The sequence below is a fragment of the Rattus norvegicus genome, chromosome 16 (assembly GCF_021556685.1).
Source record: "Rattus norvegicus strain SHRSP/BbbUtx chromosome 16, alternate assembly SHRSP_T2T, whole genome shotgun sequence".
Classification (NCBI taxonomy): Eukaryota; Metazoa; Chordata; class Mammalia; order Rodentia; family Muridae; genus Rattus; species Rattus norvegicus.
Window position 1 is genome coordinate 29415898 of NC_141549.1, and position 14536 is coordinate 29430433.

Sequence of the window (14536 nt, forward strand, 5' to 3'; positions counted from 1 at the left end):
CTTAGTAAAACAGAAGCCAAAACATAAGGAAGAGAGCAAACACTTTGAGTTTTCTTTAGCACTTACTATCTCTTAGAAATGAATGTTTCCTACTGCATCACATAGGATAACCCTTGTGATCATGACACTACAGATGGATTAACATATGTCTTACCCATTGTGATGTGAATGAGAATGACCTGCATAGACTCATGTGTTTCAGTATTTAGTTCCTGGTTAGTGGAACTGTTTGGGAAGGATTAGAAGGTGTGGACCTGTTAGAGGAGTTGTGACTGGGGCATGAGCTTTGAGGTTTCAAGGCTCATGTCACTCCCATTCCCCTTCTCTTTATTTCCTGGTTGTGTCATAAGTTGTGAGTTTTCTGTACATGTTCCATATAACACCTTACCTATCTGCCTGCAGCCTGCTTGCTCTTGTCATGATGGCCATGGTCTGCACTGCTGAAACTATGAACCCTAAGTAAACTATTTCTTCCATAAGATGCCTTGGTCACAGTGTCTGTCTCACCAATACGAAGTAACTAAGACAATCATGCAAAGAACCTTGACAATAATAGATAGTCACTGCTTTTACTTGTATTAAGAAAGGAATGAAGTCCCACCATTAACCGACTAAAAATCCAGAATCAACAGGTGAAAAATACAAAGGGCCAGGTTTTAAGAACCTTCTCAGAACTAGAGACTAAGAAAGACAAAGAGTACCAGAGAAAATAGTACATTCAAGGAAGTGGTAATACAGGCTGATGTTCCAAGGATCTTCAATGAGCAGATAGGAGGAGGGTCACCCCAAGGTGATGAGCAAATCATGAACAAATCTTCTTAATGACTGATAATTGTTTAAACAGTTATGGCAAAAAGAATTTTATAGAGCCAGTGATATGGCTCAGCCAATAAAGACACTTACTGCCAAGCCCAGCAACCTGAATTTCAATACCAGGACAGACATAGTGGAAATCAGAACTCATACAAACTGTTCTCTGACTACCACATGTTAACCATGGCATACATGTAACACACACACACACACACACACACACACACATACCCATACACAAACACTCATACACACACACAAGATATATAAAAAGCCTATATTATATCTACTTGATTCTCTATTTATAAAACTACTCACTAAAGTGATTTTTTAATTTAGAAATCTTACCTATATCACATTTGTCTTAGCTTTTATATCTCTACCTAGTCATGCATATGTAAAAGTGTAGTAAATATCAAAAGTTGTGTGATGTAACTCCATTAGGTTCATGCTATGCCTCTACTTGAATGAGCTTGTGTAGAGGTAAATTATACTTCATACATCCAGTAGTCTTCATGCTTATAGCCATGAAGTCCTTACATGATTTCAAGAATATTGTCTGTCTTCACATATTTACTCTTTCTACCCTTAACAAAAATACATAGGATGTCCATCTGAATTTAAAGTTCAGGGAAGTTTGGACAAATAAATACTGTTGCAGTATTAGTATGTCCTAACTAACACTTCTTCATTTATTGTCTTAAATTCAAATTTTATTGGATGATTGACTCTATAATCAACATTATTAGTTTGGGGAAGATCTTAAAAAGTCACCAAACAAAACTTCCAAGTTCTGTAGATCTATATATACCCATACCTATGATGTTGTCTTCTACTTGGAGTGCAAAGAAGATATGCCTATTTTCTACTATAACCAATGTATCCATTTCAATCCTATTTTAATTTTTAAATTGTATATCTATTTGTGTATGTGGGTGGGGATTTGGCTCTCTCTTTCTACTATGTGGGTCCCAGGGACTGAACTCATGAAGTCAGACTTGATTTCAAGTGTTTTTACCCACTGAGACAGCTCATCAGTCAATGCTTTACAAATTCTTTGTAAGATCTGTCTAAATAACTAATGATTTGAGTATGAAGATCAATTTTAATTATACTTCTTGTAGAATCTCAGGCTCAATACCCAGAACTTAGACTCATTTTACAATTTTTTTTTCAAGAAGCATGGTCTTGTTGCTCTAAAAAATTTCTTTGCTACCGTTTGGCTATATATTTCAGACAGGGTCTTATCATATAGGCCTGGCTGACCTGGAACTTGTTATGTAGGTTAGTCTGGCCTTAACCTCACAGAGATCAATCTGTTTGCATCTGCCTGCCAAGCACATGGATTAAAGGTGTGAGGCCCCTGGTCAGGCTCTCATACATCTTAATAAAAGTGAGAACATGCAGAACATATAAAAGTTACGATGTTGTATCTTCTGACTCCAGTCAAGTCACGTAAACCCGGACATCTTTAGGAATTATCACCGGCCTTTAGGTTTTCCCTTTTAATGAAACAAGGGAAGGAATTCAGTATTCTTGACTTGCTTTACACTGTGCACTGAGTTCTCATTATTTCCCATGGTTTATGCAAGCCTGTCTTCCTAGATCTTAGTGATTGTGAAAGCTATTTCAAAAGTCCTTCTTGAGCAATGTAAAAATTGTTGTAATAGAGGGCATAACATGGATGTAAGACACAGTACTATCTTGAAAGAACACAGGGAGAACAGAGAATACATTCACATTAAATTAGGTTAATTGAGTAGGAGGTATGCGATATTCATTCACTATAGGAATTGCAAGAACGCAAAGATTGTCCTGGGCCGTGCTATCTTGGAAAGGCTTCAGAGAGCAGGATAAATGAGGTGACAATGGAAGCACATCGAACTCTGCGCATTTGGAGAGCACAATAGAGAAAAGGAAGAACTACATTTAATGATGGTGAACTCAAGTACTATCCTATTTTTCTTGTTTGTTCTCTTTTCTTTTTTATCTTAATTCTTCTCCACTTCTACTACTGATGCTGCTCTTTTCCTGTTTAAATATCCTTTTGTTGACTAATAATATTCCTCAAGAGTTGCTGTTAGCTCCATTTTAAATGGAGCTACTCAAGGGCTTTACTCCCCATATTCCTTGTGTGACTTACATTAGGATGCATGTGACCTAGGCCAGCTGATTATACTCCTTCTATGAGATTTATTTTCAAGTAGTTGGGAACATACCCTTTCTCTTTCAGACCACTGTTAATGAACTGAAGCTGCCTCTGTCTACACCAACTCTGTCCTTCTCAATGCACATGAACTCTGTCTCTAGTTAGAAAAAAAGTCAACACACAGACAAGAAAGCAGCCACATCGTTTGAGTGTTTGAAGTCTCTGAAGCTATCTGGATACCCAGATTTGGTATTTGTCCAGTTAACACACTATTTTCTTCCTTTTGACTTTTGAGACAGGGCTTTTTTTTTTTCGGAGCTGGGGACCGAACCCAGGGCCTTGCGCTTGCTAGGCAAGCGCTCTACCACTGAGCTAAATCCCCAACCCCGAGACAGGGCTTTTATATGTCTCTCAGGATGTCACTGAACTCATGATCATGCTGCCTCAGCTTAAGTGTTATAAGCATCTGCCTTCATGCCCAGCTGGACGCTTCCTTCTCTGTTTCTACTTATTATACGTCAGCATTTATCCCTGTGGGTAGGGAAACCTTGACAGGAGCACCACGATAATATAGTTTTCTAATGTGTATAGGTACCTAAGTTTGACCTCCAGAACTGAAAAAGTAAATAAAAAGGACCTGAATGAAAGAGTAGAATTGAGAAATACGGCCTGGAACAGAAGCAGCATCTAGGGAATGAAATGATGTGACTTGTTGTAGAATGGACAAGATGAAACAAGAGTCAGAAACAGGATTCAGGAAGCTTGTGGGCTCACAGAAGGAATTGGGGTTGACTGAGTTGAGGAAGTGGCTTTGAAATGGAAGCAGCAGCCTAACCAGGATGATTGGGCTTTTGGTAATGATTCAATTATTTCAGCCTATGATTGTGAACAAGAAAGAAACTGAGTTATGCTTTGGGTCAGAATTCAAAGAAATGTACCACAAATGTCTAACAGCTTTCCAAACTCATCGTCTGCTTCCCCTTCTTTCCAAACTCATCGTCTGCTTCCCCTTCTTTCACCTTCTTCCCATCTATACCATGAGGGCAGTTATGACATAGAACAATGGTTCATATATTTTTGGTTGTGAGCCCAGCCTTCAGCAGCTGAACCATCTCTCCAGCCCAGAACAAGGGTTCTTAAGACATGATATTTAGCCTAAAGCATCAATGTCACCGGTACTATCCCAGAAATATAAAATTGATGGTCTCAACACCAGAGTACAAGAGACGCTCGAAATAACCAGCGACCTATGTTTAAGAAACTTTCTAGTAGTTGTAAATTCAGGTTAAAGTCTTAAAACCACTGTAGTCAACAATCCTTTATAGGTTGATTTTGTAATGGGCAAGCTTATCCAAAACTGGATCCTATAACTTCACATAATCAACATCAGTGGCTTAAAAGGATATTTTCCTTAAGTTTATTGTAAAAAGTTTGTTGAGCAGTTTACTGTATCTGCAAGGTACAGATGGCTTGCGAATGTTAGGGGAAGAAAGGTGGCAGTTAATCACAAAATAGCTGCATTTTAGCAGTGAAAACTATGCTGTATTTGCTCACATGTGCATTCTAAATTTAGCAATATGTGTGTGTGTGTGTGTGTGTGTGTGTGTGTGTGTGTGTGTGTGTGTGTGTGTAAGGTAGAGGAGGGGTTATTTGGGATGAATAAGGCAACCAATGAAAGGGATAAGAGGTTAAAGGACAATGAGAAAGAGTAGTATGTGTGGAGGGAAATAAATACGAACAGAGTATAGTTATCCCTAAAAACGAATTAAAATAAGATGTGTCATGGTACTAATTGAGAGGGGTTTTAAGCATTAGTTAGGAGTCCAGGAGAATGTCCTGGAAGAAATGAGTTTTAAACTGAGAAACAATGACTAGCAGTCAGTCTGGTGAGGGTCAGAGGAGGAAGGTGTTAATCTAGGCCATGTAAAGAAAAGCCCTAGATGCTTTTAGGGAATTAGGAACACATCAGCATAGGTAGGTCACAGTTAATGATGCATACCAAAGCTGGAGAGGCAGGTCTCACACAGAGACCATGTGAGGACTTAGAAATCATATTAAAGATTGTGCACTTCCCAGTGAGAGTAATGTACAAAACACTGAGACCTTAACAAGAGGCCAACGTGTTCTGATCTTTAACTTTTAGATGCAATTTTCCTGTAAGGCGACTTTTCAGCAGCACGCACTGGGAATAACCACACAATGATTGAATTTCCAATTCATAATTGGCTAATGGCAATACTTGTCTAGAATATGGCTGAGACAAGTATGGGAAAGAGGATATGGTGTCCACACGGGGACCGAATGCCAGGAACAGAAAAGGAGGAAGGGCTCAGGGGTTGCTTCTTCTTCGTGGTGGTGACTAAAACAAGATCTGCCTTTGCATGTCTGAAGCAACAAAACTGCACGTCTACAGGCAGCTGCTGCTTCTCTCACCATCATCTTCTTCCTTGTATGGAGGAACATGGTGTTTGTGACCATCTGCACTTGTAGAGATTTAATTTTCTTTTTTAGGCATCTGCCATTCCTCTTAGAATGATCCCCAAATCTTTCTATCTTCACAGGCCTTGGGATTTTCCACGTTTACCAACCATTAATTTCTCTTGTTAATATATCACATTATATTATTACCTGTGTGAATTATAGATATGTAGTTGTTTGATTTTGTAGTGTATAGTTCACAATTACTAGAAAATTATAATCAGCTCCAACTGTCATGTGTTTCAACAGGATGCCTATCTATTATTATTATTATTATTATTATTTATGTATATAGTATGTTTTGAGTGTTTGATATATGAGAACCCCCTCTAGATTATCCCTATCAATGTTCCCAATTCCTCTGGTGACACCCTTTCTAAAATTTGTGATCTCTTCTTTAATTACACACACACACACACACACACACACACACACACACACACACACACACATACACACACACACATTATGCTTAGATAGGCACACATATGTATAGATCCTATTGATTCCATTTAGTGGAGCTATTTTGTGCATGTGTCCAGGGCTGACTGACTGATGGACAACTTATACTTGAATACAATTGGGATCACAAATGGCTTGCTTATAATGGAAATCATCACACCTTTCTCAAGGCAAGTGGTCTCTTACATTTATAAATACTACTATTTCCCATTTCTCAGGTTCCCAAGGATGCCATGGTCTTCAACAACTTTGACTTATGCTCTCACTAAACCTAACAAGTAAGATGGTTCCTATTTATTTAGTGAACTACCACCATGCTATTTTTTCTCACTTATCATTGTATCTTACTTAACTCACAGTAGAGTAATTCTGCATATACACCAAGTTCTGTTAATAGAACAGGAATATGGTGACTTCTATGTGACTCTTTTAGTCTATTTTATTTAACAAAATCCTTTCTGCATTCATTCTTGCATTGGAATATTTCTATTTTTTTAAAGGGATATCATGAAGATTCCCATGGGATATACAAAAGTCAACAATGAACCATCTCTGGCTGAAGATGGGCTAAAATAGTACACACACCCATGCTCCAACCAATTTTAGCTTCTAAGGTAAAAACTCAAGAAGTTCATGGAAGCCATCGGGAAGCAGAGATTTGTAGAACAGAGCTAAGCAGCTCGGATTGACTCTGTATTTCCTTCAAACTGCTTTGGATTTTTCTTAGCCTGTATTATTCTTCAAATATACCCATACAAATCCAAAGAAATATCAGTGCACAGCGTTGGTTCCTCAGCTCTATCTGACTTAATGGTATTTGTATCAACTCGAATGTCTGAAATTGCCCCCTGCATCTCTATCTATCTAACGTTCACTTTGCCTGGCTTTGTTTCCTGCTCATCTAAAGGGATTTCTGCATCATGTCAGATCAGGACAATATGTTATTTTCCTTCAAAATCCCGCAGCATTTCTCTACTTAAAATTAACCTTCCCTCTCCTAAACTTTTGCTTTTTTGGTGTATATTCAATGTCTCCCACTTAGACAACAGACTAGCTAAAGGAAGTGTCCAATCTCCTAGCACATTTGGTCCTCAGCCATTATTATATGCTGTCCATAGCATTTGCATAGTTGGTTATCTTGATGGCAGCACATAGGAGAAAACAATATCAATAGATTCTTTGGTCTTTCAGTCATGTGTAGAAGTCTAAGTTAAATGAATCTCTTATCCTTGGGTGTGTTCCCCTAAAAAAGTACTTATAAAGGAGGAGAACCTGTCACTCCTGCTCTAGATGTAAATATTACTTTCCTCCACTCCACTTACCAGTACATTGGTATCTTTGAATGTCATGTATTAAATAATATTAGAAGTAGATTTGAGAAATGTCGACAGGAGTTTTAAGCTGGGCATTCTCAATTTAGATAAGAAATAATGTAAACTTTCAGCAAAGACATGTAGTCATCATATTCAAAGAATTATATAAAACATACATTGCTATATAAGTCACATGATTCCACTTTATTTGCATGGTGTGTGTGTGTTATATGTGCATCACATATATGTATATGAATGCATATATATGCATGCATGTGTAAAGCCAGAGGTCAACATCTAGTTTCTTACACAGTTAACCTCAAGTTGATTATTATTATTATTATTATTATTATTAAAAATAATTATTACATTTACTGGCTTTTATTTATTTATATGTGCGTGTGTATGAGTACATATGTGTGTACATGTGTGTGTACACATGAGTGTGCCCACATAGGTACATGCTTTCCATTGTGTATGTTTGTGGGAATCAGAAGACGATTTAGGAGAATAGGTTCTGTCATTCCGTAATGTGCATCTTGGTTATTGACCTCAGGTGTTTAGATTTGGTGGTAAGCACCCTTCTATTCAAAACCATTTGCTGGCCTTTTACCTTGAGTGTTGAAACAGGATCTCTAAGTGTACTAAGAGCTCACTGATTTGGTTAGAATAGCTGACCTGGGCTTCCTGGTCTCCTGTCCAAGGACTTTCCTAAGGCCCCTCCTGCCTTTGCCTCCCCAATCCTGAGACTATGGGTGCGTGCTGCTGCACCTGGCTTTTTAAAACTTAAGTTAGCTGTGGATCTGAATTCAGATCCTCATGCTTTTGCCATGGGACTCTGCCCACTGAAATGTTTCCCTAGTTTCTCTCTTTACTTCTAAACCTTTAAAGTTTCCTAGCATTATTTTAAGGCCTTGAGAATTCTGGTCTATCCCACTTCTTCCTCTGAAACCTTACCATGCACTCACCCCATTCACCACATCCTGGATCTCAGTTCTCTGAACTGTCACACTCCTGTTTTGTCCCTCCCTCTTCTTCGCTGCCTGTGACCAGCATTCTCTGCAGGATGGGCTTCCTGCTTTTTTCTTCCATCAATAGCTTTTTTGTACTCTGAGTTGCCCTCTGATTTTTGGAGTAATTTGAGCCCCTGTGTTATGTATCTCTAAATTCTTCATTGTGGTTATAAATATGTACTAACTGAAATAATTTTTGTGTCTGTGTTTTTACCCAACTATAAATGCTACCACATCTGAAACTATCAAAATACCATGAGCTGTAAATGTTCAATGCTCATAATGCAGTCTAGTACACACTAGACCTCAATGATGGAACAAATAAACATTTTATGAGTAATCTCTGATACAGCTTTAAGAGAACAACTTGCCCTGTTATTCATATCTAGGCCTTATTTTTTCTTGATCTGGCCTGAATAAATAGGGACTATATCCTCTAGTTCTCATGTCTTACATGCATGCACACAATAGGCTTTATAAAAATAATTTCAACTTTTATAAAGAGGAAGCAAAACCAACAATATACAATGGGAATATTTACTTGGTCTCAGAATTCGATTGAAATGATTTAGTACCATACAAAAATTTTCAAATTTGTCTTACTCATATTGACAATGATAGAAAGCTCACATTAACATTAAGTTATCTTTAAAAAAATCATATGATTTGAAATTAAACAAACGAGTAAACAAACAAACAGAAAAAAATGGTCTTATTGCTAAGAAATTTCAACATAGTTAAAAATGACCAGTGTGTGATTATTGGTAAAGTGAGTAAGGCTCTCCTTCCCTAGATTATCTGGTAGTCAGCCAACAAGCCCATGACTTTTGTCCATGTCTTTTGGGTCTTGAGTTATCCTACTGAGTCAGGCAATTGAAGAACAATTTGGAGTCAACAGCATAGAAGATTTTTCTGATACAGAAAGCTGACCTTAAAGAATCTCTAGTTTGACTATCTTTGTCAGGTATTTGAACTGAACATCTCCACACAGCCTCACTACCCCTGCCTCTGTCATCATGATTTTAGGTAAAATATGTACAAAACTCATTTGCTTTGCCTGTTTTTATTCCAGGATAAGTCATACATTAAAAGGAAAAGAAGAAATCCAATTCTATGTTTTTGTACCTATGGATTTTTCTCATTGTCTTCTGTTTTTAATGTAATCACCTCTCATCTAACCTCTAACAATACAAATGAATGTCATGCTTTGAAGGAAGTTCACAAACACATATTGAGCTCCCATCCAGAAGACTCTATTTGGGTGATGTAAAATCTTTCTCTACGGCTACTGACCTGCACACTTCGAAATTTTCAGAGCCATCATCATCAGCACCAGGAGACTTCTGGGTAGAGGTATTCAGCTGGAGCCCTGAGCCATCCACACAACCTCTCCCATTTGCAGCTGCCAGGATTTCAGTATGGAAATCAGTTTCTGAAAATCTTTTCTTGATTGTTTCTTTTTGCCTAAGTGTATGCAAGGGCTGAGGATCTCTGTGACAGTATTTGCCTTTATTCCCTGAGTGGTTCCCTGCGGGTGTCTTCTCCACCAAGGATGCGCTTGGCAGTGGATGACTGCATTCTTGGTACCTTATGACTTTTCCTCTACAGATGTTTAAAGTGTGACTCCCACATTCTGTCAGCTCTTGGTGCTTTGCACCATTGGATTCCAGATCAACAAGGCCAATTCTGTCAGGAATGGAAGACCCAGCCAAGTTTCTACATGGCTTATTATTTCTCCTTCGCCGAGACAGTCTGACTTTAACCTGGGCTTGTCTTTTTGCCTGAATCCCGTGACTCTCATCTGTGGAAGATGAATCTGAAGACTCCATATCAAGTTCTCTCCACCTTGAACTTGAGATCTGGAGGTGAAAGTCGTTTCTTCTCTCCTTGGCTTGCTCTTCTGCATGCTCATATCTCTGAGAGACCCTTCTCCTCCTCCTAGGATTTTGTCTTACTGGTTTCTTACCAGATTCTTTTCTAGTGTGCCTCAGCACCATGACAGGGGTGCAGTGCTCAAATGCATCTTCTGACATGTCATGCAAGATGGAAGATCTATACAAGGCAACAGGCAAAGGATAGGAAGTGGGAATGGAAAGGAAAGTCATGGGAAAACAGAGAAAGAGAAAGAATGATGAACATGACAGTGTGAACAGACATTGGTAAAGATAAACTGAAGACAAACTAAAGTGTGTGTGTGTGTGTGCTAACAACCATGGACAACATAAAGCAGAAGCAGGAGCCATAGATTCTCAGGTCATGAAACAAAAGTACAAAATACTGGTCTAAGATATGTTGAATAAGATCATTTGCCCAGGGCTTACCTGCAGATGTCTTGAGTAGATGGACAGACAGACAACCTTGACTGGCTCCTGGGAGCTGTCCCTGTCGTTGGGCTGCTTGCCTGGAGAAACAAGTTAGATAATTTGGCATCTTGATTAAGGTAATACATGGTTGATATCTTGCTTTTTTTCCACATATTTAAAAAATTGCAACAAATGTGGCTGCTGGTCATGCTGCTCATAGTGAGGCTCTACGTCTGGGAAGTCGGAAGGCTTGTTTTGCAAAAGTAAAACTCATTTAGGGAACTTGAAACAGCTGATGTGCTGCACTGCCCCGTTGTTGCTTCACTTATGAGAGAGGAAGATGGTTCCACAAGTTTCTAATCTATTTACCGTGAGCACTGGAGCAGAATAGCCCAATTTGCCTGGGAAACAAATGAGTATTTAGAGGCCCCCAATGAAGTAAAGGGCTACAAAGCTAAGATGTGAGAAGGGTCATGATAGGCTGGCAAGTGTGAATAATCAAATAGCCAGCAGGTTGCTAGATAACTCCTTCAGTTAGCAACATAGCCCCATGAGACCATATATATTTGAAAATAGTTTGTAATATATAAAAAGCCTGCAGCTACTACTGTTGTGAATTCATTATTGGTGTAAACAAAACCCCTCTTTTAAAACGCAGTTAACATTTCTTACATTTTGTCCCTCCTTAGGACACACTAAGTTTGAAGCTAAGAGCTCGAAATAAGCCAAATGGCTAATACAAAGTATATTTCACTAAATTCTTTCTTTTGATGTTCATTATTTTTTTACTCCACTTGACCTCATCACACTCTTACGTTTGATGCAGACAATGATGATAAAGTAGAAGCCGTGTAAGCTAATAATTCACTATTGGAGTTACCCCATGGCTTTACCTAATCTTTACAATATGGAAAAATTGACAGTTTGAATTATTTAGAACCATTTCTGCATATTCAATTAGCACACCAAGTGTTTGTGGTAAACACTACAATTATTTTTAAGTACTGTTGAAGAAGCTTAGAAATTGAAGTGCTTTTTGTTAACATTTGGATTAAGAATCTGACTCTGTCTTCCATGTTCTAATCACCAGAGATGAAGCCTCTTTCCTTTTGAACAAGAGAAACCAAGGGAATTATGGTCCATACTCTAGCCAGGTTGACTGATTCAGTAAAATACACAGTTTTCTCACTAAGAGAAAGAAAAGATTCTAAGAGAAGAAAGAACAAATTTCAAAGTATTTCTCAAAACCCTTGGGTTTAAAATGTGGAAAATATCTAACAATTATGATTTGGGGGTTCAGAAAAAGGGAAACTAATTTTAAACCAAGAGACAAAAGAAAAATTGTGTAAGTCTTTATCACTAGAATTATTAAACACATTTGTGTATAATGTCAACCAGTTTTTGGTAGTCTTATATCAGTCGCAGAAACATCACACAGGAAGGATAGTTTGGCTAACATTAAAAGGCAAATGGGAATGATTAAAGAAGAGACTGAGACATTCTGGGCTGACAAAACAGTGTGCTGAAAGGCTAGCATTGTGAATGTGTTCTCTGCCTGATGGCGTGCCTTCTGTGGCCTTCTAACTTACAGGTTTCTATCACCTCATGAATATTGTCTGTTTAGATCCATGAATCTTTGTAAGTATCAACACATATTTCATGACATATAATATCTGTATTATCAAAATTAACTTCTTTCAAGTCGTCATCATCATGATCATCATCATCATCACCATTTTCTTTCAAAACATGGTCTGGCGCTGCAAAGATCGCTCAGTTGGTAAAGGTCCTCCTCAAGCCTTATGATCTGAAGTTAATCCTTTGGTTCCATGTGGTAGACAGAGAGCACTAGGACCTGTAAGTTCTCCTCTGATCCCCTTACAGTATAGGCATGCCACCAATAGGTAAATAAGTAAGTAAAAAAAGAAAGAAAACAATCTAAATCCATAAAATAAAGCTCTGTATATATCTAAGATTTATATATTGCATTTCTGTTCTTTAAATAATGAGCAATCACTGTCCTTAGATGTGCATCTTATAGTATTCACATAGAAATTATTAGGAGCTCTGGACAGACTAAGCACCAAGCAAAGCTCATTTTTGAAGATTAATACTTATTCACTTTCAAATTGTGAATGAGGTATGTTAACTTGCTACAGATATTACTATGGATATGACCCACATTATGATGGGCACAGATACAACTAGCTATGAACTGGCGCAAGGATATTGAAAGAGGCATAATGAGAGCAAACTCATTTTATAATCTCATGTGTCTACAAAAATACATATTGTACAATGGAAACATTTATTATTGAGTAAATACTCAGAACAGTAATGCTTTGTAGAATATTTGGTTCCACAGTGACACTGAATCAAGTGGGTTTCATAGCATAACTTTTTACTATTTTGGCTACTAGGAAACAGTCCATGTTCCCAAAAGGCACATTCAAATTGCTCAAACTAAAGGTTACTTTATTCATGGTCATACTTAACAGAAGATGAGACCTGTGCTCTTGAGCATCCCCTGAGCTTTCCTGCATGGTGACTGCCTCCCTCCTCTGGAACTGTACCTATCTGCTTTCCTATTCTTGGTCTCTTCTGGTTCCTTTGTCTCTTGCCTGGGACCTGCATGTGTATAGTAGGTCAATCCCAGCAAGTAATGCCTAGATTAGTGTCAGTGGGTAAATGTTTCTCTACTCTGCAGAAAGGTCAATTCTAGAAGATTCTGTCCTGAAGTTTTCAACAGGTTTCTAGCTGATTAAAGGCTATTTTCTTTCTACTGTGAATATGTCCTTTGGTGCTTCCTCATTCTTCGTCTTAACTTTTCAATGCTTTGTTTTTGTTTACTTTCTAAAACTTTGATTGTTCAGTTTATAAAAAGGTTCCTGCAATCCACTAAGAGCATCTAGGTAAGACTTCAGGCATGCTGACACAAAGATCATCTAGCTAGAACTGCATTCTTGCAGCCCATTAAAGCAGCATCTAGGTAAAACTGCATGCTTGCAGATCTCTCAGACAGCATGTATATAACTACATGCCTACATCCCACAAAGAGAGAATCTAGTTAAGAATAAATGCATGTAGCCCACTAAGAGCATGTACAAAATACTGAAGTTATAACTGGTTGACTCATCTCATAAAAATGAAAGACCTGCTCCTGCACACTAAAGCCTGCCTGTCTCCCAGGAGGTCTACTGTAACCAGGGACAAAGGAGGACTGCTCTAACCAGGGACACACAGAGGAGGCCTACTCCGACCAGGGACACAGGAGGCCTGACCTAACCAGAGACAGCATTGCCTGTCTCCTAGGAGGCTTCTCTAATCCAGGCTCTATATGCTTCTAAGGAGTCCTATTGCAGTCCGAGGCAGCCAGGCCAATTAACACCAGAGATAACCAGATGGTGAAAGGCAAGTGCAAAAATATAACCAACAGAATCCAATATAATTTGGCATCATCAGAACCCAGTTTCTGATCACAGCAAGTCTTGGATACCCTAAAATACCTAAAAAGAAAGATTCTAACATAAAATCCCATCTTATGGAAATGATAGAGGCCTTTAAGAAATACAGGAAAAACACAAGCAAACAGGTAAAAGCCCTTAAAGAGGAAACAAATCTGTTAAACAAAATAGAAAATGCAACCAAACAGATAAAGGAATCGAATAAAATGGGTCTAAGGCCTAAAAATGAAATTAGAAACAATAAAAAAATCACAAATGGAAGCACCCCTAAAGATAGAAAACCAAAAAGATCAGGAGTTATAGATGCAAGCATCACCAACAGGATACAAGATATGGAAGAGAGAATCTCAGGCATGGAAGATACTGTAGAAGATAGTGACACATTAGTCAAAGAAAATACATAGTGTAAAAAGTTACTAACCCAAAACATCCAGGAAAATTGGGACACAATAAAAAGACCAAACTGAAGAATAATAGGAAGAGAAGAGGGGGGAAAATTCTCAGTTCAAAGGGCCAGAGAAAACATCTTCAACAAAATCAT

At 38.2% G+C, this 14536-nt stretch overlaps 1 protein-coding gene and 1 long non-coding RNA gene across 19 annotated transcripts in view; one reads left to right on the forward strand and one right to left on the reverse strand.

The window, feature by feature from the left end:
* Marchf1 (membrane associated ring-CH-type finger 1) overlaps positions 1–14536 on the reverse strand; it is an 863029-nt gene that overhangs the window by 76887 nt on the left and 771606 nt on the right. For 11 of the 16 annotated variants that reach the window (NM_001135838.2, XM_087588653.1, XM_087588649.1 and 8 more), the window contains 1 exon segment: positions 10550–10629. In NM_001135838.2, coding sequence (NP_001129310.1) covers positions 10550–10629 — 80 coding nt within the window. 16 annotated transcript variants of the gene reach the window in all.
* On the forward strand, positions 2802–10780 carry LOC148000508 (uncharacterized). Of its 3 annotated transcripts, none has more exons than XR_015639784.1 (2): positions 2802–4551; positions 10416–10780. It is a non-coding gene; the product is annotated as an uncharacterized LOC148000508 (long non-coding RNA). The 3 variants fall into 3 exon arrangements; XR_015639783.1 differs by having other exon boundaries at positions 2802–4547; XR_015639782.1 differs by having other exon boundaries at positions 2803–4543.